At 45.9% G+C, this 27,372-nt stretch overlaps 1 protein-coding gene across 2 annotated transcripts in view; it reads right to left on the bottom strand.

Moving 5' to 3' along the window:
- Elovl6 (ELOVL fatty acid elongase 6) overlaps positions 1–9,526 on the bottom strand; it is a 105,017-nt gene extending 95,491 nt beyond the window's left edge. The window contains exons 1-2 of one of the 2 annotated variants that reach the window (XM_038312128.2): positions 9,412–9,526; positions 8,903–9,023 (exon numbers count right to left, since the gene is read on the bottom strand). In XM_038312128.2, coding sequence (XP_038168056.1) covers positions 8,903–8,991 — 89 coding nt within the window. In that variant the 5' untranslated portion in view covers positions 8,992–9,023; positions 9,412–9,526. Of the gene's footprint in view, positions 1–8,902; positions 9,024–9,178; positions 9,319–9,411 lie in introns of those variants that run through there. The other variant, XM_038312127.2, reaches the window with a different exon arrangement.
- Positions 9,527–27,372: the final 17,846 nt, after the last annotated feature.

Here is a 27,372-nt window from a genome sequence, read left to right as displayed (position 1 = left end):
CTCTCCTGAACTCAGAATCAATGGTGAAGGGGACTGCAATAGTGTAATAACAATGTGCTGGACACAGCCCTGGAGACCGGACACGCTTGGTCCTTATTTAATTCTCACAGCCTGCGGACAGCTGACTTCATTCCATCACCTTTCCCAACCAGAAGCCAAAGGGGAGCGGCAAGAGCATCTCCAGCTGGCAGAGGAGTGAACCAAAGCAGGAACCACCCAGCTTCTACCTGGTAGATCGAGAACCCGAACCCAGCCACCCTAAATCCACAGTCTCTGCACTCACCACTACACTACCTTGCCCTAGCAAGTGCCTGATGCCACACCCATGAAAACCCGAACAGTGCAGCAGTAAGGATGTCCGAACTGGCAGGAAGCCAAAGAAACACTTAACCTGTCTGTATTAAGATAAATTCAAGTCCCTTCTTCCTGAGGAAGCTGACCCGTGGGCTACTGTACACACTGATCTCTTTTCCTTTATTCTCCTTTGAACTACTTTAGTAAACATACAATTTTTACAGTGAAAAACTTGTTGTCTTTATTGAGCTATATATTTTTCTCTGCTCCCTCCCCTTCTACCCTCTCCCATGATCCTTACATGTTCCCAATTTACTCAGGAGATCCTGTCTTTTTCTACTTCCCATGTAGATTAGATCCATATGTCTCTCTTAGGGTCTTTCTTTTCTTTTCTCAAGACAGGGTCTTCCTATGGAACTCTGACTTTCCTACAATTCACTGTGTATACAAACCAGTCTGGCCTTGAACTCAGAGCCAGCTCTGCCTGTCTCTGCCACCAAGTGCTGGGATTAAAGGCGTGTGCCACTATCCAGTTACTAAACTGGTTTCTAATCTGCTCAACTATGTAATTAGTACAGTAGAGGTCACACAAATCCTCCCAGAGAGGAAAGTATCAAGTCACGCTAGACAAAATCGCTAATGCATCATATGGTATGCAACTAGCTGGGTGAACAAAGACCGGAGTTATAATTTGCCAGGACAGAAGGAAAACAGAGGCTGAATCTCTCCAGACACCATAAAGTAGAAATTAAAACGATGGGTTATCATTCTGTCCTTACCAACTTATTTAAGATGTCTCACATGAAAATCATCTTCACTGTTACAAGTCTAAATAGTGCCCATCCTTGCCAGAGTATAAACTGGCCCAGCTTCCCCAGACAGCAGGTCTACTGTAAACATCAGAATATGGGACTCACATTCCTCCAAAGGAAATCACAGAGTAAACGGATAAACATATAAAGATGCTCATCGTCACCTTGGGGTTGGAGCGATGGCTCAGAGCTCAAAAGCACTTAGTAGTCAACTAGAGTTTAGTCCCCAGCACCTACATGGCAGCCCACAAGCACCTGTAGCTCTAGTCCCAGAGAGCTGACACCCTCTTCTGACTTTTGAGGGTGCCAGGCATGCATGTGGTGCACACATATGCAAGCAAACACTCCTAAGATTAGAAATAAATAAATCTAAAGATGTTCAGAGAATTATTCCTAGTAACAAAATACAAGAAATATAACATTCTATGTATTAAGAATGTCTACCCAAGCTGGGTGTTTGTGGTGCCTTTGATCCCAGCACTCAGGAGGCAGAGGCAGGTGGGTTTCTGAGTTCAAGCCCAGCCTGGTCTACAGAGTGAGTTTCAGGACAGCCAGAGCTGGACAAAGACCCAGTCAACAAAATACTAAGTAGTCACTAATACTTAAGTGTTAGTAACACACACACACACACACACACACACACATACACACACACACACACACCTATTGTGTAAAGATAAAAACAGCAACACAGAAAGGTGTGAGGAGGCAATATGAAAACAGCCACTACCCAATGCAATGCCTAACACATAAATCATTACATGCCTTAGTGGGGAGAAAAGCCCTGGAAAGAGAAATGAAGGCAATGTATAGAAAGAACAGCGTTTATTCTAAGTAAGAATTAAAGATGTCTTTCTCCTGGCTCTGTTTTTTTTTCTTTCTTTTTATGTGAGTTTGTTTTTTTCCTAGCAAGCACTTTTGTTGCTTTAGAACTGGGGAAAGTTTCAAAAGCAAAATCCAAGATGTTTTTTAAGCATTCACACTGTGGAGTTGACCTCTGAGGGCAGGGCAACGCCTAGCCTGTGCATCTGCAGACTAGTGACTATTACCAGCAACTCAGACTTTCCCCGGGAAAGCACGGCCACCAGCATCACCTGTGGGGTCTAGGACCAAGCTAAGAGTAAGAGGTGGGCATCACAAAAGGCAGACGGCACTGTAAAGGCCAAAGCTTAATAAATGTTCCAAATCCCTGTGCCAGTATTTTAGTCTTATTATTCAAGTGTCATTAAAGGTGCTGAAACTTGGGAACAAGCAATATTCGCAAAGTAATACTTGCAGTGGTTAAAGTATTTACACGGCTTTCCGTTCACTCTACTCAGTAAAATGAACAAGGGCTTTTTGTAGTTATTCTGGCTCTAAGTGTTTGGGATCTACTTAAAGAAAATTAAGACAAGAGACACTTGCAGATCATTGACTAAAACCACAGGAACATTTTAGGGTAGCTAAGTTTTTCCTGTATATCGTCAGACGGACTGGATACTATATTTGAACAATAGGAAGAGTGGGCCTGTGTGACTCCTTCCCTAGCCTGAGTCTTAGGTAAACCAGGAGTTTATTTTCCACTTGTCCCTATAGGGACCCGGACACACACACACACACACACACACACACACACACACACACACACACACACACACACACACATACAGCTCCTGCTTTCTTCTGGAAAAAAAAAAAAAAAAAAAAGCAGTGCAAGTTTGGTGCAAGGATTAATCAACGGTCTTAAAACATCTTAAAAGAAATGCTGCAATCAGTAATTAACATCCTTCCACCAAATCAAAGGAAGCCTATTCTACATTTCTCCATCCTTCCTTCTATAACCAAAAAGCCATATGAAGTTGAGAGGAAATTGACTGGAGTTGATGTCTAAGGTATTTTTCCTTATGAAATGCCTTTTACTCAGCTTCCTTCTTATCCTCTTAAGGACAGCTAACCCATTTTCGCGGCTACTCTGCCACTTGTCCCTCCGTACCTGCAAAGGTACTGGGGGGCCTCAACAGAAGTCTCAAAATAGAATTCAAACAAGTTTGGGGGACAAATCTTTCCATCACCTCCCAACACAGGACCCTGAAATCCCAGCTTCAGAAGCATTCATTCAGCGACAGACTGCCCTTCACCTGGATGTCCGTCATTCCAGTTAGCCCCGTGGCTGAAGCTTTTCCCGTGTATTTAACATTCCAGCACAGAAGCTAAAAAACTGGGCTGACTAGACAGGAAAAGAAAAGGAGTTTAACAAGTTTTAACTATTAAACAAACAAACAAAAAATATACGAGGCCCCAATTATTGTTGTTTCTCCCACATACAGAGTTGTCTACAAGAATCATGAGTAGGAGCCTCATGGTGCTGGTGCACGCCTTTAATCCTAGCATTAGGGAGAAAGAGGCAGGCAGATCTCTGTGAGTTAGAGGCCAGCCTGGTCTACAGAGAGTTCTAAGACAGTCAGGACTACACAAAGAAACTGTGTATGTGTGTGTGTGGGGGGGGTCCTTGAGTATGATAACTTTTCTAATTACATGTCTGAGCTCACCTAACAAGGACACTAGGAACCAAGGGGAAGCTGGCAGATCTGAATGCAGGGACAAGCAAAGGAAGCGCCAGGGCAAGCTTGACAGACTGGTGTCTGACTATTAATTAATAAAGAGCAACGCAGCTCACCCATCCATATGGTCACCCATCCATATGTCAAAGATTAAATAAACGACCAAGGCAAGTTAATTTGGAAAACTAATTTCAAAAAGTACGTGGACCCAACATATTCCAGATAATGGACATAGATCATCTTTCATTTTACTTTGCTGGTTAGTAACTAACTGGGTGGGTTATTTTTTTCCAAAGTGTTTGAAGGCCTCCCTCCCTCTTGGAGTTTTTCCACTGTCTTGGGGTGAGTCTTCTTTCAAGCAATATATATAAAGCATCCGTTAGATATGGAGTAGGGGGACTTTAGGGTTAAATTCTAATGTGTCCCATGACACCTTTAGAATCAGCGATGTAAAGGCAACCAGCAATTTTCCAGAAATAAGAAATGACCAATTGAGCAAGAGGTCTTTTGCAAAGACAAATAACAAAAAGCAAACAAACAAATACCCCTTCATCCCCATATACTAACTAACACAAACATATAGGAAGATAACAGAATAACCAAGTAATCTACATTAAGCTGGCTTTCATCCTTTGGTCCCTGAACAAGGAAAGAGACTTGACTACTTGGAAGTTCAGGTCAAAGTTCCCACACAGCCTTTTATGACTTCCTGTGTTACATAAATGATGATTTTCTTCTCTATAAAAGTAAGAGCCTTACCTCTCTTATCTTATACGACACCTATGTTTTTGTGCACTGAAGTTCCCTGGAAAGGTTCCTTAGACTCCCCAGTCGTGACATTAGGATGAGCTATGGGGTTCTCCAAGTAAGTGGCAACGACACACATATTTCAATATGAACACAAGATTTTCCTGGACAGCAACCCAGATCACATTTCCTGTATTGTTAATGATCACCCAGTAAAAGTCTGGCCTATTCTGTTCCATGCCCACAGACGCCAGGGTTTCCCGGCACTTTCCTCAGATACATACAGCAAGTTAGAGGGGGAAGAGGGGAAAATTCCAGAACAATTCAAAGCAGTTCTCCCTACTGGAGAAAAACAGTCCAGATCTCTCCATTAGAAAAGATGTAAACAGCTAGCACGGATTTATAATCTTCTAGAACCCTGACATGCCCCGTCACGTTACTTTTTAAAGTTTCATATACAGAAGAATACAGAGACATGCAAAGTCAGTTTTCCCCCTTCAGTAAAAGTAAAAATGTTTCCTCTGTGGGATACTATTTCATTCTAAAATCTTGTCTCATAACCCTAGAATACAGACGGAAAATGTCAACAACAATAAAAGCCGTCTAGAAATCACAGGCGAGGAGAAAGTCAGAAAAACATACAAAGCACTCAAAGCTGGATGTGTGGAGGATGCCAGGAGAGGGGGGGAGGGTTTCATGAGGTTCCAGGCAAGCCCTTTGATGACATCACCCCACATACATAATGTTACAGCAGTCAGCACAGGCCTCCTGCGTTCCTATTGGTGAACACCGTGTCAGCCGACATCAGAAGATAATCATCATTGGCCAGGCAATTACAACCGGAGCAACTAGCATCGGAGGTGGTTAGCACAAACCTGGCAGGCTGCAGAAGCAGAGAAGGCACAGCTTGCTTTCCTTCTCAATGAAGTTTATGTCTCCTTTCCAACCCTTCCCGAGGACAGCTGGGTTCCTTGCTCCCTAGCCAGCAGCACTTACTGACCGAGTCTGCTATTACTGAGCACAGCAGGTAAAGGCTGGGCATCTCCTAAAGGAACAAAATGTCCCTATGTCCACGCGGTTAACTTGGCCTTTCACTCTAAGCCTGCAACTCAAAAATGTTATTTGGAACTAAAAAGCAGGCATTTTTCCGTGCCTCATGTTAGAAACGGCACCGGAAAAATATTACCCAGGGTATTTTTAACTGGGAAGCAGTTTCAAGATATGACACTACTTCTCACTGAAATTGTTATCCCAGCCGATTCTGTATAAAACTATTTGCTACAAAAATAAAGTTGACAATATTTCGTCTCTAGGCCAATTAGTATCGGGTTAAACATTCAAAGCGGCAATAAACTTCATGAGCTTGTCTCAGTCCGAGCCCTCAGGAGTTTACCCAAAACCTGGGGCCCCATTCGAATGGATGCTGAGGTAAAGGTAAACATTATAGGATCAGTGTCAGCCATCCCTTATTTTGCGTCCTCCCACACGATGCTAGTTAGTACATTCAGATTACTGCAATGCAAGACACCACACCTGCTTCCCTTCCCTTCCCTTCCCCCGCCCCCCAGTCTTCAGCTGCCCCTGCAGCTGGCTCTGTGGAGATACCGTTAGACTAGGTCTAAGAGATTTTAAAGAACTTTTACAAACAAGTCCTCAAAGGCCAAGTTAGAAGCTTCTCTACATGTTTTTTCTCCAGAGGCTATTTCAAAGAATTCTGAGTGACCAGATCAAGTTAAGATGAGCCTCCGTGATTTTCGAGCCATCCACACTCCTCTCCAGAGGGTCTTGTGAGCCTTTGACAGCACTCTGTTCTAATGACAACATTAGGAAAAAAAAAAAAAAAACAAAAAAAAAAACCTTCCTTTTGTTCAAGACATTTTGGCTGTTGGGGGTTATCTTGAGAGGGCAGGTGGGAGCACTCTAAAATCAGGCTGAAGGAAAGGTAGTGAGGTAGAAAGGGAAAGCAATTAAGATCAATACCATGGCCGGGCGGTGGTGGCGCACGCCTTTAATCCCAGCACTCGGGAGGCAGAGGCAGGCGGATCTCTGTGAGTTCGAGACCAGCCTGGTCTACAGGAGCTAGTTCCAGGACAGGCTCCAAAGCCACAGAGAAACCCTGTCTCGAAAAACCAAAAAAAAAAAAAAAAAAAAAAAAAGATCAATACCATGCAATCCAAGAATATAACATAACAGCAAGGATCAGAAGGCAGGAAGGGCAAAACGCAAAAAGCCAAGTCCGCTCAACTCCTGGTAGTATGGATATGGGCAGGTACTATTGACAGCAAAGTGAGCATTTTCTTCACTGGGCTTTGCAACCATCTGCCATGAATAAAAGACATGCTAAGTGCTTTGCAGAATCAAGGGGGAGGGTGTGCAAAACCTTGCCCTTATCAGCCCATGATGTTCTAGGAAACACAGGAACATACGTAAGTATCTACCTCTTACAAAACAGAGAGACAGGAAAAGGCACTACCAGGGAAAAAAAGGTACTGTTCAAGAGCTAAGAAGAAACATTGGCCAGAGATGAACAAGAGAAAAGAAATTGGTGATTTGGGTTATTTTCAGTCCCGTGAGGGCTAAGGACCTGTCTGGTTGTTACTTGAGTGTCTGCAGAAAGAGGCGGGAAATGGTCCTGGGGAAGGAACAGAAAGTAGTTTTGGGGGTAAGGGGGGCAACAAACAGAGACAGTATTCACCACAGCGGTGCAGCGAAGCAAAGGTCCGATAGTGAGGGCCATGCTTCTGCAGAGGCTGGGAAAGCCTACTCCCAAAAGGCAGGCCCAACCGGGATACAGCAAGCAGTGCTAAGCACGTTTGGAAAGGCGAGCAGCGGGTTACTGGAGGAGAAAGGCAGGCTAGGGAAGGTGCGGCAAGGGAAGGTGACAAATGGTATCAAAAAATTCTAGACTAGAAGTCCCAGGCTAGAGGGCTGTTCTCAGGCCACCGCACCCCCAAGCCCCTTACAGCAGGAGGAGGAGGAGTTGCTCCTCTAGGACCCTTGAAAGCCAGCCCGAGGAGGCTGGGCTTCCTGCAGCGCCCTGGCCTCCGGATGACCGCCCCCTTACGGGGCGATCCAGACTCCCTGGGTGTTACCACCCTCCAGACCCAGGCCCGCGCCCTCGGCAGCTTCGGCGTCCCGGAGGACACCAGCGACAACACCAAGCTAGCTCTGGGGCTCGGGCTCACGCGGGCAGCCGCCATGCCGCAGCCCAACTCGCGCGCAGCCCAACTCGCGCGCCCGGGAGCCAGGCTCCGCCCGCCCGGTCGCCGCCGTAAATCGCCCAAAAGGGCCCAACTCGCAGGCTGAAGGCCAAGGGTGGGCGCCAAGGGGCGGGGGCCACAAGCCGTGGGCCGGGCAGAGGAAGTCGATCTCCTGGCCTCCGCCGCCTGCACCCCTGCCGGCTGCCACCACCCGCGCCAGCCCCGGGCGCGGCAGCGTCTCCGGTTTCCCATTGATGAATGGAGGGAGGGAAGGCAGGTAGCGAGCGCCCGCGCACGCGGCAGTGGAACCTCCCCGAGCCCGGAAGCCCCCCGAGGGCCAGCCGCTGCTCAGCGGGGGGGAATCACAGGGCTCGACTAAACCGGAGGGAAACGTCTCCACCACAGCACCGTCTACGGGGAAGGAGGGACCTCCCTTGTTAAGTATTGCAAGGTGACACTGGATCGCCTCCCACTCAGGGATTTTTCAAAAGACGGACGGAGGGAACACAGTAAACAAGATGTTTTCCCAGATTCGAAGTTCTGGGGAAGGACCCCCAAGACTCTGTCCGGCAAGAGCTTTCTAGTGCCCAAACTCCTGCCGCTCCGCACTGAGAAGTGTGTCCAAAAGGCGTTTCCTTTACACAGAAACTTAATAATGGCGTGGCTCCACTTGCTCGGGTTCATTCATTTTTATTGCAGTTTTCATTGTCCCCCTCTCCCCCGACGTCTTTAAGAAACCCGAGAGTAATCAGAGTGGGGAAGGGGTCCTGGGCCTCAGGCATCTACGGCTGGGGGCGGCAGTCAGGGGAGGGCAATGAAGTGAGAACTACAAGGAGAAAGGAAGGGCACGAAGGACCGGGAAAGGGAGAGGCTCAGGGAGAGGTGGGTTGGAGAGGGTTAAAGGGAGCGGAGACCGGGTCCTCCCTCCACTGCCTCGCACGCTCCAGTTACCGGAGGCCAAGCAAAACCCCCAAATCTAGGCGAAAGCCGGGAGACAGCACAGGTGGGGTATCTGGATTGTAGTACGCGTCTGTCTCCCTTGTTTCCCGTATATCATTCCAGGCACACATATTATATGGTCTACGTTATATAATCTACACAAAGATGCCCGCGTGGCCGCGGCTCAGACAGGGCACCCCCAAACCACACGCTTCATGTAGCCTCAGACTCCTGCAGACATTAGACTCGAGAACTCCTCGATCTGCTTGCTGCCTGCTGCCAGCAATTCATCGCTTCGCTCACGCTTTGACCAGGAATACCGACATAAATGTACTCCCGGGAACAGTACCACGCGAAAAGCATCACCTACCAGTTTTCCTGCATCCATTGGATGGCTTCATTCCCGTTGAACTGCTTTTCGAATTCATATTCTTGTAAAGTCAACACTGACATGTTCATTGGGGCTGATCTTCGGAGTCGCTACGTGTTCTCTATACAAAATAAAAAAATCTGTAAAGAGCCTTTTATTTTGAGTGCTCTCCTGTCTGCTTCCCCCACCCACCCCCCCCTGGGTATGGCCCGGCTGTCAGTCTCCTCGGCCGATCTCTCTCCCAGTCTCTCAGCTACATCCAGGGTTGAGCATTGCCTGCGCCTCGGCTCCCAGCTCCTGGCTCAGGGGTTCTCCTCCCAGCGTCCGCAACCACGGTAGGAGGAAAAGAATGCCTTGCGGTCTTAGTGCCCGCACGTTTGTCCATCACGCTTTTTACTCGTCTACAGGGAAATCTCCTCCCCCTCGTGCGATCAGGAAAATTAACCCTTTGCTCGAGAGGGCGCGGAAGAGCAAGACCTCCCCTCGCCCTGGGGGACAGTTTTGTTTACCAGAAGGTGGTGGGAGGAGTGGGGGAAGGGTGCCGAGAGGGAGGAAGTAGCCCGGAGGTCATCCACTAGCCCATTCGCCACCTCGTGGGCCGCCCTGCCTGGCCTTTGAATGAAGTTCAGCGTGCGAGGCGCAGCTGGGAGGCGCGTGGACCCGAAAGCTTGGCGAGTAAACAATTAGGAAATAGTAAGACTTGCCAGGTCTCTCGTATGAGAACTCCTGGCAAATGAACGTGAGGATCACTTCGGGCGAGCGCGCCTCCCAGACTCCGCAGTACCCTAAAGGGTCTCAAAAGACCACCTTCACGGGGCAAGTTGGGCGTAGACTCAGGTTGACTGCGGGGGCCACGTGGCTTGCGGAGCCCTTGGATCACAAGCAGACAGGATGCTGAAGATGAGGACCTGGGGAGTCAAGGGTGAACAGGAGGCGGCAGTGGAAGGGCAAAGAAGAGTTAGATGAAGGGTTTGAGTACCTGGAGGGGGATTTTAGCGAACAAAGGGGGAAAGGAATTCGGCATACAGAATTAGGCCTACTGGTCTAAAGCCAAAACTTTTTATCTGTATGCTTTGCTTCAGTTCTGCTTATCCTTGTGCAATTAGGAAAAACAGATTAATGTGGGAGAGGGGTGAATGTCACGTCCATCCCTCTGAACACTCAGCGCACATCTGAACACCCAGCATCATTTTAACCTTACCTTTCTCTTATACCCCTCTCGTTTTCCTGGGGGATCGCAGTTTCAATTCCTAAGAGGGTGAAGAAGTGAGAGACAATGAGATACATAATAATCTATTTGGATCCAACCATAAACAAAAGGGAGCAACGAAAGACCTATTAGTTTAAATGTTTTTGATTTTTCAAGACAGGATTTCTCTGTGTGGTCCTGTTGTTCTGGAACTTGCCCTGTAGTCCAGACTGGCCTGTGACTCGGAAGTTCTAGGATTAAAGGCGTGTGCCGCTATGCCCCAGCTACCAACCTATTAGTTTAAAGATGGAAGCCCGGTGGTGGTGGCACATGCCTTTAATCCCAGGAGCCAGAGGCAAGTGGATCTCTGTGAGTTCCAGAACAGCCAGAGCTGTATCACAGAGTTGGGCTTTCGGTGCCTTTAATCCCAGTATTACATTGGAGGCTAAACCAAGAAGATTGGTGCTAACATGTATTGGTGCTAGTATGTAAAACTACCAGAAATTCAAAATCAGTCTGTGCCTCACAGACTCAAAAAGGTGGGGGAGGAGAGCACGGGACAAGTGTGGTGGGACATGCCCTTAATCCCGTTACTTTCGGGAGTCAGAGGCACATGGATCTTTTTGAGTTTGAGACTAGCCTGGTCTGATACTGAGTTCCAGGTTAGCCAAGCTTGCAACACAGGGTTGGGAAAATGTCTCAGCATGAGGACCTGAGTTCCGATTCCCAGAACCTACAAAAAGCTGGCCAGGGTCGCTTGTGCCTGGAGGCTGAGACAGAAAGATCCTCCTGCTGGCTGACCCGCCAGTCAAGCCTAAAATGGGAGCTTCAAGATCACACACACACACACACACTTTTTTTTAAGTTAAAAAAAAAATTAAATAAAGCCTGCATGGTAACCCATGCCTATAATTCCAACATTTGGAAAGCAGAAGTAGGAGAATAGGGAGTTTGAGGTCATTTTGGGCTAATGAAAAGTTTTTGTGCCCCAATAAACCTCTCTACTGATGCAATAATCCAAATCAGACCAAATCAAACCAAATTAGAAAAAGCCCAGGTTTAATGGATGCCTGTGCTCCCGGGTGGCCTTCCAGCCCCACAGAAGAAAAGGGGAAAGAAGACTGAAAAACCATGCCCCCCCCCCCAGTTTAAATACCCTGTGGGCGTGGTCTTGAGCATCTCTGGGGTGGGAGTCATCATTTGGCCTGCTTTCTGGGAGGTGGAGTCTGGACTGAGGCAACTCCCAGGGGAGGGGGCTTGGGATGGAACTTCCACCCAAACATTCCAGACTTTTTGGTTGTCTGGATGCCAGGGACTGGGGTGAAGCCTTAACCCAAAACAGCTCAGTAGCAAACTCCAGGCTGTTTGGGGCCACATTAATCCTACCCTACACACACACACACACACACACACACAGAGCTAAATAAATAATAAAAATCGAAATCCAGTAAGGGTATTAATTACATCAATCGCAGGGCTAGATTAGTTGGTGATTAGCAATAATATGTATGGCGACACAAAAAGATTCCATGTAAAGATTTTGCTTATCCCTTTGTGTAGGGATTGTTCTTCCAGGGTGATGCGCCAGGTCAGTTCAAGTGACACTGAAGGTGAGGCCCAAGCCAAAACACTTGACAACATTCGGCTTAAAGGTGGGTGTGCGGCTGATGAAACAAAAACTTTAGCACAATGCCTGGGCCTGTGTGCCATCCGGCAAGTTGGTAAAGTGGAGGAACGATTGACTAAGTGATAAGAACGGAGGGGCGGAAAAAGTGATAATAGCCAAACTTGGCACTGCTCATCTATCTATAATCAGGCAAGAAGATCACGCTAGTTGGAGGCCAGGTTGGTCCACACGGAGTGTCGTCAAACCAGTGAGGCTTGCATAACATAGTGGTTTAAATAAGCATGTCCTCATAGGTTTGGCCATTTGAATCTTCGCATGGCCCCAAGTTGGTGATGCTGTTTGGAGGACTTTAGGAGGTGTGGCTCTGTTGGGGACATGTGTCTCTGGAGGCCTGCTCTGAGAGTTTGAAGATTCTGGGCCATTGCAAGTTTGCTTTGCTTTGGGCTTGAGTTCTCAGCTTCCAGCGGCTGCCTGCTGCCGTTTCGATTTTCTTGAGTGAAATACAAAGATTAAAATTAAACAGCCTACTCTACAGAACCAGGAGTGCCCGCATCAACCCAGAAGGCCTCACTGAGAAAAGAACTTGGAGTGGAGACTTCACTACCATAGAGCCGCCCGCTTGTTACAGTCTCTCAGAGATCCAGTGCAAATGCCCTGAAGTAAAAAGAGTTCGCACACAGCAGTTTCTAGTCAGTGTGAGAAACAAAGGTGGCTGGGCGGTGGTGGTGCAACCTTTAATCTCAGTACTCGGGAGGCAGAGGCAGGGGGGAACTCTGTGAGTTCAAGGCCAGCCTGGTCTACAAGAGCTAGTTCCTGGCTTCTTGGCTGGAGAGATGGCTCAGTGGTTAAGAGCACTGCCTGCTCTTCCAAAGGTCCTAAGTTCAGTTCCCAGCAACCACATGGTGGCTCACCACCGTCTGTAATGAGATCTGGTGCCCTCTTCTGGCCTGCAGGGATACATGCAGGCAGAATACCAAAAATACTGTATACATAATAAATAAATAAATTTAAAAAGGGGGGGAGCTAGTTCCAGGGCAGGCACTAAAGCTACAGAGAAACCCTGTCTTGGTTGGGGGGGGGGGGCGGCGAAAAGAAAAGAAACAAAGGGGACCTGGTTTCTAAAAACAACCAAACCAAACAATGAGTTTAAATTTGCGGGATTGAAGATGAGAGAATATCAAAATCTCAGGCTTTTCTAAGGACTTTAGTATAGAAAATACGGTCAGAGCATTGAAGAGGCCCCCACTTGGGATCTAAATAAGCTAAGATATTGAGATCTCATTCTTACTTACAGTGAGAGTGGCATTTAACACACATTAAAATTTTTAATTTTTATTTTTAGACATGGTATAATTCAAGTGCCCAAACTTGCCTTGAAATTATGATCCTCTTAACCAGGTGGTGGTGACACACGTCTTCGAGGCCATCTTGGTCTACAGAGGAAGTTCCAGGACAGCCAGGGCTACATAGAGAAATTCTGCCTTAAAAAAATATCTCTGGTCTTCCTGCCTTGGTATAGAAGTAGCTGAGGTCACAGATATGTCCCATCGGGCCTTAGCTGCTAATTCACGTTTAAGGAAGATGATGAGGTGACACAGGCCAGGTGTGAGTTGCATGGGGGTGATAATAATCCTAGCATTACAGAGAATAACATGAGAGAATCAAAAATTCAAGGCAAGCCTGGGCTACACAGGCAGATTGCATTACAGCTTGAGCTTGGACAACACAGGAAGACTATGTCTGGAAACAAAGAGAAGGAAGCAGGAGAGCCTACTGTCTACTTTTTTTTTCTGAGAAGAAGACCCCAAACTACATGTACATAGGACACATCGTCTGTTTCCTCATCATCTGTACTAAACACGTACAATATCAATAAATCATTGTGAATTTTATTTGTTTTGAGTTGGGCAGAGTTTCACATAGCCCAGGCTGGCCTCAAGCTCACTAAATAGTAACTGAGACTGCCTTGAACTTCTGATCCTCCTGTCTCCAACTCTCCAGTGATAAATAAGATTACAGGCATGTATGACCACACTTGGCAAATTTTGGGGTCTTCTTCTCAGATACTTGAGTTGTCCTGTGTACATGTACTTCATCTTAAAAGAAAATCCAACAGAAATTAGTTGGACAGAAGAGAAAATAATGAGTTACTTTTCTACTTAAAAATTTGCATATTGAGGGCTGGAGAGATGGCTCAGCAGTTTAAGAGCACTGGCTGCTCTTCTAGAGGTCCTGAGTTCAATTCCCAGCAACCACATGGTGGCTCACAACCATCTGTAATGAGATCTGGTGCCCTCTTCTGGCCTGCAGATGTACATGCAGGCAGAACACTGTATACATAATAAATAAATAAATAAATAAATAAATAAATCTTTTAAATAATTGCATATTGAGCTGGGCCGTGGTAGCACGTGCGTTTAATCCCAGTGGGAAGCAGAGGCAAGCAGGTCTCAGAGTTCAAGGCCAGACTGGTTTGCAGTGTGAGTTCCAGAACAGCTAAAGTTACACAGAGAAACCTTGTCTCGAAAAACAAACAAACAATCCTAAACTTTGCTATTTTTTGTTAGTGGATGTCTTTACCCACCTGAGCCATCTCGACAGCCCATGGGCTCATTCTGAAAGATAGATTCACACACACACACACACACACACACACACACGCTTGTGCACACGCACAGACACACACGACTATCCCACAAAGGATTTAGAATTTAGTCTTGTCCCTGTTACAGATCCACCTCTCTGACATTAAGGAAAATAAATGGAGTCTTTAATTTCCATTTCTTGATATGTTTTATCCAGACATATGTTTTAACAGGTCCTAGATTCTTAGATGGATGGTGTTGATGCTAACTCGGGATTTATCTAGCATACAAATGCATTTTAATGTACATATATTGTTTCTGGGAACCTCTAGCAATGACTTAATTTTTTTTAGACCGTTTTCTTCAAACCAAGCTGGACCACTTGACATCTCTTAGCATCGTAAGCTTTCCCTCCTTCATGATTTTTCTTCCCTGGCAGCCTCTACTTGGAATCCCCTTCCCTCCCAACTCTGTCTCCCATTTCTGCCTGTAAATTCAGTCCACTTTGTGGGTTCCTTTGAGGTACACTCTACTTGAAGTCTTTTCCGTTCTTTCTTTTGTCTCCTAAACTTTTGAAACCTTTGTGGGCATAGCTCTTTTTGGCCAAGCTCAACTGTCATAGCTCTTAGCTCACCTGTCCCACATAGGGCATTATCCGTTTTCTTGTGTACTATCGGGATGTTTTCTAAGAATGCCATTATCGTTTTCTATGGCTGAGCTAAACAACAGCAGAGAGAAGGTTGCCAAAGATAATTTTAATATTTAATTTAATGCAGATCTAAGTAGAGCCTGCAGAGATGGGGTTGTGGTGAGAATCAGTGAATGAAGGTCTCTCGAAGAGGCCCAGGCATGGCAAACATGGCACCAGCAGATCTTACCCTCTCCCTTGCTAAACAGATCACATTCCTAACACTAGCCCCCAAGGTCCATTTCCCTTATTTGACCTCTTCCTTTTACCTGACTAAACTCCAAGGTCCAATGAACAAAACACAAAGGTCCAGCTATCAAAATGTGTTATTTGGCTACACTGACTAAGAGATCCAGTCAAGACTTACCAACTCTCTCTGCTTTTTCTCTTAAAAACCACTCCAGCAGAAACGCCTGTTGCCGTTTTTCCCTGATCCAGACACAACCACATCCCCACCCCGCACACACACTTTTCTCTCTGGGGGTAGTAAATCTCCTTTGTGCTGAGAATTTGGGGTGTCTTGTGCTGACTCTGAGGCCTCTTTCAATGGATGTATTCAGAAAGAGAAGGGCTTCGTAGGTCGGTGAAGAGAGTACCAAAGAGTATTTGGAAACTATCTTTTTTGTACTCAGTAATGAAGGTGGCATCAGTCCGTCAGTCTGTGGTTGAATAAGCATTTAGTGGGCAGATATTCTCACAGACATACTTTTTGTGCCAGGTTGCCATGGCCTTTGCAAGTTGTAAATATAGTAACAGTTTTTGTTCATAAACTTCTGTGAAAAGGCTCCTTTGTCTCACAACCTGCCTTCTGTTTGTTTACTTTTATTAGAATTTGTTTGGTTTTTGTTTTGTTTTGTTTTATGCAAGTTACTCCATTTTGTTTCCTACCACTTTCTTTTATAGGCAGAGACTGTTCATTCCTTCCTGGCTGCCCAGAGCCAAATAATTACACGGAAACTATAATAATTACAGCACTGCTTGGCCTATTAGCTCAAGTTTCTTATTAACTACCTCTTATATCTTAAATTAACCCATTTCTATCAATCTGTATATGGCCGTGAGGCTGTGGCCTACCAGTAAGGTTCAGGAGTGTACTTCTTGGGCAGCTACATGGCATCTCTACTCTCTCTATATATTTCTGTTCGAATTTCTGCCTGGCTTTACTGTGCTAAGCCATTGTCCAAAACAGCTTTATTCATCAACCAATAAAAACAACACATATACAGAAGGGCCTCCCACATCATCTCCCCTTTTCTATCTAATTAAAAAGGGAGGTTTTAAGTTTAATGTAGTAAAATTACATATGCAAAACAGGTATCAAGCAAGAATTACAGTTACAATATTTATATACTTTATCTTTTACCATAACTAAGGAAAACTATAATTATCTGTCTTCAGCCCTGTAGGCAGAGGTTGCTCATTCATTTCCTGGCAGAAACAGCTTCTTCAATAACCAATGGTAATAAATCATTCATAGCATACAGAGGGGGGAACCCAACACCATCCTTTCTTTTTTTTTTTTTTTGTTTTGTTTTTGTTGTTTTGGTTTGTTTTGGTTTTGGTTTTTCGACACAGGGTTTCTCTGTGTAGCTTTAGAGCCTGTCCTGGGACTCACTCTGTAGACCAGGCTGGCCTTGAACTCAGAGAGATCCACCTGCCTCTACTCCCGAGTGTTGGGATTAAAGGTGAGCACCACCACTGACCAACGCTTCCTACCACTTTCACAACACAAATGTGGCAGCTAAACTTGGTAAAAATTCTGGAACCTCCAGGTCTGAGGTCAAGGGTCAGCAGGGCAGTTTCCCTGTGGCGACTGTGCTAGAGAGCCATCCCATTCCTAACTCCTAGCATTTGATGAGTGCCAGCAGTCTGGCATTCCTTACCTCGTGGACACCATCCGTCACCATCATCTGCAGATCACCTCCGCTTCTGCATTACCATCTTCTCCTAGCCCTTGGAATCGTGTCCTTGTTGGGTTAGTGCCCACCTTACTCTAGTGTTGTCTCACCGCAGTTCTTGCTGTAATGACCTCTGCAGTGACCCTTCTGCTAAATAAGGCCACCTTCTGAGGTCCTAGTCAGACTACGCCACCCAGTACAACAGGCATCGCTGCCCAGTGGCCTTCTTCTCATGTGATTTCTGCTTACAAACGATCCCAGGATCCTTCCAGTAGGTGAGGCATGGAAGTCAAGCATTCCCAAGACCTCCCAACTCTTTAGTTGTAAAGTTAGACACTCCATTGTGCATGACTCCCCTCTTCTTTCCCCTGTTCAGAGAATATGCATGTTGAACCCCAAAGAGGCAACTATCCTAACTTTAGAGCATTGGGTATAGTCTACTCATGTTTCTTTCCAATTCCTGTTGTCTCAGGTACCATTGGCAAACCAGACATTTGTAAAGAGGATATTTTGGGAGGGAGGGTCTTTTTCCCCCCCTTCCTTCCTTCTTTCTTTCCTTCTTCCTTTCTTTTTTTTATTTGTTTTTCAAGACAGGGTTTCTTTGTGTAGTTCTGAAAGACCCCCAGTATGGGGAGACTCTCACTCAAGTCTCGGGATAACACGACCCCCCCCCCCCCCCCAGTAACTCACAAGAGACCGTCCTTGCTGCAATCACACAAGGTTTTAATGATGAGATGAGGCGGGAACCGGTGCACTGGGGCCGAGATTCATAACCCATGCAGGGGAAGAGTTTGACCCCAGTGACCGGGAGAAGGAGTTTTTAAGGGAAGAAACCACAGCCCAGTGATCCGAAAGGGGCAGGGAGGGTGTAGAAAATTCCGAAAATACCAGTGATGATCACAAGGGGGCAACTCCCTGCCTCTCAAGATCACTCTCAGGGTCATAGTCAGCTAGTTCCTAAAACACAGTATTCCAAAATGCCAATGATAATCACAAGGAGGAAATTCCCTGTTTTTCAAAATTATTCTCAAGATTACAATCTAACTTTATCTTCAGCTAGTTCCTGAAACACAGTCACTAAACTGGCTAATCCTAGATTTCTGATTCTTCTCTTCCTGCTTAGATTTTTGGCTATTTTCTTCTTGCTGGGGGTGGGGGAGGAAACCTGGATTTATCTAGGTTTTTCTTTGGGGAGACCTGGATTTATCTAGGTCTTTCAGTTCTGGCTATCCTGGAACTCACTTTATAGACCAGGCCTAGAACTCAGAGATCTGCCTGCCCCTGCCTCCATGCCTGGCTAAGAGGGTCTCTTTTATCATCTGTGTAGGGCTGGGAAAAGTCTCAATTTGTACATCTGATTTAACTCTGAGTTTGTGATAGCTACCAACAGGCTTATTAGATGCCACAAAAACTTTGCTAGCAAGTAAGATATTTTAACACACATGGCTGAGAAGTAGATGTCTTAAATAAATGGAAAGTGTCTGTAAGTGAATAAGAAATTTGTATCCTCCCAACAAATGAATGAGAGAAAGGCTAAAGCAGGGTCTCACACGAGATAATCTGTAGCTAGAGAAAATGCATGATAACAGAAATAATAAATATTATTCTTTATGTGTCTCATATAATATACCTTATACATCGACTTTAAACATACTATTTAAAGCTTTTTATAATAACGTTGTGACAGTAAACATTTTAAAGATTTATTTTATGTGTTTGAACACTTCATGCATGTGTATACTGGCTGTCCTGGTGCCCATGGAGATCAGAAGAGGGTGTTGGAACCAGAGTTACAAATGCTTGTGAGCTGCTCTGCTACATTGTATCTGGGAACCAAACCTGGATCCTTTGCAAGAGCATCAAATGTCCTTTGCTGCTGAGCTGTCTCTCCAGCCCCAAGATAAGCCTTTTGGTATCCCTTTAGTAGGTGAGAAAATAAGCTTGAAAATGTTAAAGATGTTGTCCAATTTACTTCCTGGTCAGGTCAAGCTTCTAGTCCTGATTTGTTATCTCAGGCCATCTCTCCAGCCCATTTGTTTGATATGTTTCAAAAGTGTACCGAAGGTTAAGGTGTTAGAAACTCAATGCTCAGGGTGGTGGTGTTGAGCCTGTAAGAGTAAAGGCCTGTTGGGGATTAGATTGTGGGGGCGCCATTAAGGAGGGGATTAGTGTTGGCTATGTGGAGTGACTTCTTTCCCAAAAATGGAGTTAGCAAAATGAACCTACCTCCCACGCCTAACCCTTGCTTCAAGCCGGCTGTTTCCCCTTCTGTTTCTCCAGCACATTCAAAACGGAGGGGCTGCGTGGACTTGACCTTTGTGAGCTAGTTAAAGTTTCTATTCCTGCCCTCCCCGCCCCACACAACCTCATTTCTTTCCTCTGCTCCCTTTTTGTTGCTCCTCTTGAAGCAAGATTTTACTGCATAGCTCAGACTGACCTCAAACTCTCAGTCCCCCTGCCTCAGCCTTCCAGATGGTGACCCTGCAGCTGTGTGCCACCATGCCCAGATAAATGTTGCTTTATAAAGCACCGGCTCCATTACTTAGTTAGAAGGCTGGGGATGTAGTTCAGTTACCACTAACATACTGGTTACCCAGCATGGTGGGTTGGAATGAAAAATATCCCCTATCGTCTCAGACAGTTGAAGACTTGGTCACACAATGGTGGTGCTGTTTGGGGGAGGTTTAGGAGGTGCTGCCTTACTAAAGGAAGTATGTCACTGGGAGCAGGCTTGGAGATTTAAAACTTAACCCCACTTCCAGTTCACTCTCTCTGCTTCATGCATATATTTGACAATGTAAGCTGTTAGCTTGCCGTTCCAGTCACTGTGCCTACTTCTTGCTGCCACACCTCCCATTATGGTGGTCTCACCCCTCTGCAACTGTCAGATAAAATAAACTCTTTCTTCCATAAGCATTGGCTGTAGCATTTTCTCATAGCAACAGGAAAGTAACTAATACACCTAGCATCTATACAGCCTAGGGTGTAAACTCTTGATCTCGCTGGCGGGCCTCCAACTGTATCGTGCCTGCATTACTCTCGGTACAGCTCATGCACCACTATACCGTATGCGAGCAGGGCCAGGGCCTGGAGATTGAAAGAACACACAAGAGACTTGGGTCATTTGAAAGGAGATCAGCTGAATGCTGTTTATTCAACCTTGGGGAGATCCTTATATACCTAGCCACTGCACAAGGAATTCCTCTCTTAGGTGGCATTGGACAGGTAAGGTAATACCCCTTACCTGTCATGAGAAAGCATCTAGGTCAAAACATATTTCCTGTCTTAGGGTGGGGCAGCCCTCCAAACACCTTTTTCGTCATTGGCTCACCCATCACTGAGTTTAGCCAGATTTGCACTGAAAGATCCTCTGGGTCAATAGGTAAGAGGACTTGCCAAGTGGCAACATTGACTTGAGCTTGCCTTTGTCTCTGGCGAAGAACAGAAACAATTACCTGACCCATGACGTGAGTGCCATCACTGTCCCTGCATAACTGGATAAAGTCATTTAACCTTCTATTTCTATGGGGGTGTACAGCCTTCTGACCGTATTTGTTAGCATTTTCATAGGCCAATTGCTTTATGACAAGCATAGCTTAGTCTACATCCCCAAAAATGTGACTTCCCAGCTGTAACAGGTGGTCAACAAATTCAGGATAAGGTTTGCTCCTTTGTTAGGTAACGCTTTCCACGCTTTAATGGCCACAGCAGCTATCTGAGCATAAACAGCAGGGTCATAAGCAATCTGTGCTGCTAAGCCAGCATACTGTCCTGCACCTGTTAACATGTCAAGGTTATGCTGGGGGAAATCTACAGTGACGCTATGCAGTGCAGTATTTTTGCAATTTTTCTGCATTTCGCCTCTCCATAACAAACAATCTCCTCCCAAAACACAAGCCCTGCAAAGCTGCATCCAGTCACTGGTTTAAGGTTGAGTTCCGTAAAGGATTCCATTAAAGCCACAGTGAAGGGGGCATGAGTTCCATAGGCCATAACTGCTTCTTTTAGTTGCTTAATGTCCTTAAAGGCTAGAGGGTTATGCTGCCTGATCCTCTGTCCTTGCAGATCAATAACTTCCACAACAGGATAAATTTGCCTTTCTCTACTTAGATTATTTAGTCTATTTTGGATCTCTCAGATTTCTACCTCTAAGTCTATAAGAGCGGAAGCAGCAGCACATGGATTTGAAGTGGCAAGGAACGGATTTTGTGGCGGAGGTCTCATGGAGATATCTCTGTTTGCTCCCTTCCTTTCTTCTTTTTCTAACTTCTTTTTTTATCAGTGCAATCTCCTTTTCTAAAGTTTCTTCTTCCTCTTCTATATTCCTTTTAGTACTCTTACCCTGAATCTCCCCAAAGCTCTTAGTAGAGCTCACGGATTATACACCCTGAATCTCCCCAAAGGTTTTGTTCAAATTCTCTAATTGATCTTTTACTTTTACATCATCACTGAGAAAAGCATCTCTGACTAAGCACCATAGAGAAAATATCGCTGTGGGAAATTCTTCTGGCCCTCGCTCTTTCAAAGCTTTTTGAAGGTCAACCTTTACCTGCTCACAATCAGTAATATTAAAGCCCCCTGCGTGTAGAAACCAAGGACTAAACTCTAAAACTGTCTTCATGATCTCTTGTGCTGTCTCAATTTTAATATGGGTGCCTTGTTTCTCTAAGAGAACTAACAATTGGCCTATTAATCAGCCCGTTAAAACACTGGAACAGAATTACTTGCACCCATTTTCAATTCACCCTCACCAATCAATCTTTTATGTGCTGGCCCGCATCTGAGGGCGATCTCTCAGGGGTCCCCTACTTCCCTATCTCGCTGGGGCCTCCAACTGTAACTCCTGATCTCACTGGTGGGCCTCCAACTGCAATGCCTGATCCCAGCAGTGTCTCCAACTGTAATGCCTACATCTGCATTCATGTACCACAGTACTGTATGCGAGCTGGGCAAGAGCCTGGAGATTGAAAGAACACACAAGAGACCTGGGTCATTTGAAAGGAGATCAACTGAATGCCATTTATTCAAATTTAGGAAAAAAAACCTTAAATACCTATCTGCTGCATAATGGAATACCCCTGAGACAGGTGGGAAATTACCACACCCAAGGTGGAGTCAACAATGCCCTATGGCTAATCACCAGGTGGGGACAGAGGGAGCACAGGAACAAACAGGAAATGCTGGCTGGCCAGAAATTGTCCTCAAAATGAATCCCAGGAGCAGGGGTAGACCCATGGGCTCTACACTAGGGGTTGATACCCAACCCTGCATCAAACCAGGAGTGGTGGTGCAGGCCTGTAATCCCAGTACAAGGAAGATAGTAGAGGCAGGAGGATCAGAAGTTCAAGGTCATTTCTCTGTACCCAGCAGATTCAAGATCAACTTGAGCTACAGAGGGTCTGTCTTAGAAAAACAAAAACACAACAACAAAAACTTATGTAGATTACACACACACACACACACACACACACACACACACACACATTGGGGATGACAGTGGCACAAGCTTTGCAGTATAGTTGCTGTGCAGATAAAATAGGAACATCATGCCCTGGTGTCTCGTGCGCAGGCTAGCTAATAACTGGCATCGTAAACTCTCAATGAGACTGAACCCTAATTCCCATACTCCTGTTCAATGAAAGATACAACTGAACCTGTCCTAAAAGTTAACTGAATGAGTTTGCTTTCACAATTCTTCGACAGAATCCCTAGTGTAAACAGCTAAACAGGTAGAAAGATTCCTTTTGTCTCATGGTCAAGGGTTCAGTCTGTGGCTGCTTGGTCCCATATGACTGTGCAAAGTGACAGGGCTGTGGGTTTTGTTCTTAAAAACTTAGTAGCTGGGCAGCTGCGCATAGAATCACGGAACACGTGTGACCAGGACTCGCGGAACACGTGTGTGGTGGTGAGCACACGTGCAGGGGCAGGTTAATGGCACAGACACAGAAAATAGACATAAAGCTTTATTAAAGGAGAGAGGGAGAGGGAGAGGGAGAGGGAAAGGGAGACGGAGAGGGAGGGAGAGAGGGAGAGAGGGAGAGAGGGAGAGAGAGAGAGAGAGAGAGAGAGAGAGAAGGGAGAAGAGAGGCAGAAGTGAAGCTGCCTCTCCGAGAGGAAGATGGAAAAGAGAGTGAGCTCAGGACGGAAGCTGAAGATCAGCCTGCCTCTGCGGATGGGGGGGGGGGGGGATGGGCGTGGCTTGTCTCTTAAAGGGACAGGGACCAAAACCATAACAATGGGAGCATGTGGTGTAGAAGCCTCTTCACAGCTCAGAGGACAACAAGAAGAAAGGGATAGGAGGGTGCCCAGGACAAGGTACCCAAGAATCTGCTCCCAATGAACTACTTGTATCCCAACCCTCTCTTTATCTAAACCCTGACAAGCATATCAATACGCTTCCTTATTGATTTTAGAGGGGCCTGAGGGAAATAGAAAAATGTTTTATGGAAAAGGGAGTGCAAACAGCCATGTAAAGCTACACTCACATGTAAAGGTAGGTACCATAAAAATTAGCAAAAAGCATCATGTGTTAAACAGTTGCAGTATGGGGGCTGGAGAGATGGCTCAGTGGGAAAGAGCACTGGCTGCTCTTCCAGAGGTCCCGGGTTCAATCCCCAGCATTCACATGGCAGCTCATAATTGTCTATAACTCCAGTTATAGGGGAACCAACACCCTCACACAGACATACATGCAGGCAAAACACGAATGCATATAATAAAAATAAATAAATTATGAAAAACAGTTGAAGTCTGAAATTGGATGGGGTGGGCTGGGGAAATGGCTCAAAGGGTAAGAGAACTTGCAGAGCATATGTCAGGACCTGAGTTCTGATCCAAGCTTCCATATAAAATTCCATAGTGTGTGTGTACATGCCTACCTATATCCCCAGTGCTGTGGGTATAGACTCAAAAGAATTGCTGTGGTTTGCTGTCTACCTGCCTGGCTGAAGACCCAGAGACCCCATCTCAAAGGAAGATGTGAGAGCATAACAGAGTAGTTTCTCTCTCTCTCTCTCTCTCTCTCTCTCTCTCTCTCTCTCTCTCTCTCACACACACACACACACATACACACACACACACACACACACACACACACACACGGTGGGGGAGGTTTGATTTAAAGAACACACACACACAGTGGGGGAAACTAAATTTAAAGACTTTTATTATGGACCACAAACTCCAACTATATATACTGTGTACAAAAGTAGGATTGAAAGTGAAGGATAGAGGTCACCAAAATGGCTCAGGAGGTAAAGGCAACTGTTGCCAGCCCCAATGATCGGAGTTTGCTCCCAAGGCCCCCATGGCAGAAGGAGAGAACCAGCTCCTGAAGCTGTCACTTGGCGTCTGCATGTACACTTCGGCACCTGGCACTATATAAATAAGAATGTAAAAGACAGGTTTTTTGGTTTTTTGTTTTGGTTTGGTTTTTCGAAACAGGGTTTCTCTGTGTAGCTTTGGAGCCTGTCCTGGAACTAGCTCTTGTAGACCAGGCTGGCCTCGAACTCACAGAGATCCGTCAGCCTCTGCTTCCTGAGCCCTGGGATTAAAGGCGTGCGCCACCACCGCCCGGCCCGATGCTCCAGTTTCAAAAGAGAAGATAGGTGGTTGTCTTTCTATGAGATAAAATGAACTTCAAATCAAAGGGTCGGTGAGACGGCTATGTGAACAAAGGCACTTGCTGCTGGGCCTGGCAACCAAATTGAACCAAATCCTGCAAGTTGTACTTTGATCTCCACATGCGTGTCATGACACACTAACACATACACACACACACACACACACACACACACACACACACAGAGAGAGAGAGAGAGAGAGAGAGAGAGAGAGAGAGAGAATAAATATAAATAGAAACTTGTAGATTAAAAAACTTACTAGTGACAAAGGCTTGTCATTACCTAGCCATAAGGATCCCGTTGATCAGTGTGAAATAACCCTTACAAGCCATATGAGCCTAAACTGGAGCACCTAACCATGTAAAACAAATGAAGGACATGAAGAAGCATCATAGAAATACGAAGGGCAGAGTAGGTGACGTCAGCATTCCACTTCCAAGGTGGTTAGATCATTCAGACAGAACACATGCAAGGCAGTGCTGGATTCAAAGCTCACTTCAGACCAGATGGAATTTTCCATCCCAGCCGTAGAGTAGATGTTCTGCTCTAGCAGATATCAAACATTCTCAGCTACAGATCCAGTGCTGGAGCAGAAAACAAGTCTTCACAAACCCAAGAAGATTACAGTCAACTCCAGGTAGTATTCCTGGTCACGTGTTTATGACATCTAATAACAGAAGGAATCTTAGGGAATTCACAAGCATTTGTATATGTGTCTGTCTGTCTGTCTGTCTGTGTATATATGCATGATAGACTCTTACCCCTAGGGACACAATGAACAGCAGAACATGAGGTGAAATTAATCTACGACCCAACATGGCATATTTATTTACAGTCAGCTTCATAAACAGAAGCAGTCTGCTCTAGAGTAGCTATGAAAAGCAGAGAGGCTGGAGAGATGGCTCAGTGCTTAAGAGCGCTTAAAGTTCTTGTGGAGAGGACCCAGGTTCAGTTCCCAGCACCCACATCAGATGGCTCACAACTACCTGCAACTCCAAATCCAGAGGAGGACACCCTCTGGCCACCTCAGGCACCTTACGGGCACGTGGAACACACATTCATGCAAACAGACCCAGACACGAATATAAATCAATGAACCATTAAAAAGGGAGACAGGAATGCAGATGGTGCAGTAAAGACATAATCCGATAACTGTGGTCTGCCATCATGACAAAGCACTGTGCACTTACACAGTTACCAGTGCAGTGGGCCAGTGGACACCCGTGTCCCCACAAAGTTGGGAGTAATACAAAGAGCTCTGAGCTGGATGGCTACCCGTGGTGGAAGGCTGGGGTTTCTTAGGCTGAAGTTTGCAATTTGAACACCTGCATCTGACGTGGCTAAAGGTTTGGGCCTCAGAATGGCAGTGTGAGTGGCAGAACCTTTAAGAGAAGTGGCCTGTGGGAAGCCTTTGAATCCCATGGGGGTGGGGTTGCTCTTGAGAGTGGCTGGGTGACTCTGGGCCCCTCCTTACTCTCCCTTTATGTCCTTGAAATGAGATGGGCAGCTTTACTCCGTGCTGTACCCACAGACCTAAAGCAAGAAGACCAAAGGTCATAGTCATAGACAGACAGGTCCAAAAACTGTGAACCAAAAATCAGCCTTCTCCCCAAGTCTCAGGTGTTACCAATAACATGAACTTCGCTATTATACTGAGTTTATTCATCTATTTAGGGCCAGGAAATTACATAAATCCAGCTAGTCTTGAACTCGCAATCCTCTTGCCTTAGCCTCCTTGAATGCTGGAATTACAGGCCTGGGTCACCATGCTCAGCTTTCATTATATTTTCTTACCAGAACTCCCTGTGTCTGCAGTTTATCATTGATGGAGGCATTATGACGTTTCTAAGTGCATGAGACCATACACAACATGTCTGGTACATTCTCTGTATCTAGTGGGTGATTGTTACTATATCAGCGAGTTTTCCAAGCTGGGACAAACTGAGGAAAGTCAACAGAAAAAAGCAAAATTGGATACTCTTTTTGTTGTTGCTTTTGGTTTTCAGTTGGTTGATTGGTTTGTTTTTCAAGACAAGGTTTCTCTGATGCATTGGAGCCTGTCCTGGAACTCACTCTGTAGACCAGACTGGCCTTGAACTCACAGAAATCTGCCTGTGCTGGTATTAAAGGCATGCGCCACCACTGCCTGGCAATTGGAGACTTTTTCAGCTGTGGTCGTTTGGCTCTATTGCTTCTGGGCCTGAAGCAAGATGGAAAACATCACGGTTGAACAAGGTGTAAAGGAGCAAGACTGCGTGGTTCATGGCAGCCAGAGCAATGGAGTGAGATAGGAAGGAGCAGGGGACAAAATACAGGCCTCAGAGGCACACCCCGCCGACTGCTTTCCGCCCGCCAGCTTGGGCTCTCCCGCTTCTCAACAGCACAAGCGGTTAGGAACCAAGCCTTCAATCCACCAAGCTCTGCGGACTTTTCCCATCCCAAAGCTAGCAGTTCTCATAACTGCGCCTCCAGTTGAAGGTGCTATTTTTTTTTTCCAGTTCAAAATCGCTTTTCACAAATAATAGCGTATTTAATCTTGTACCCACTTTAGGAGGTCGATGCTGTTACTGAAGGCCAGAGAGACAAATCTTTCACCCAGACCACCTGGCTGGTGAGTAGACGCAGGGAGACTGTGTTAATGGTGTCCTTGCCTGACTACTTAAACCCACAAACGGGGGCTAGTCCTGCTGTCACAGGCCTGTAATTCCAGGGCCACTGGAGGTAGACAGAGGCTGAGGATGTTGACAGAGTGCATGTCTTGCATTCGAAGCATCCTAACTTCCTGCACCACATAAAACTGAGTGGGATGGTATATATGCCTGTAACCTCGGTACTTAGGAGCTAGATGCCGGTGATCTGAC

Source organism: Arvicola amphibius, chromosome 14 (genome assembly GCF_903992535.2).
Source record: "Arvicola amphibius chromosome 14, mArvAmp1.2, whole genome shotgun sequence".
Lineage (NCBI taxonomy): Eukaryota > Metazoa > Chordata > Mammalia > Rodentia > Cricetidae > Arvicola > Arvicola amphibius.
Note: the sequence above shows the minus strand (reverse complement) of the source record. Positions and strands in the feature narration are given on the sequence as shown.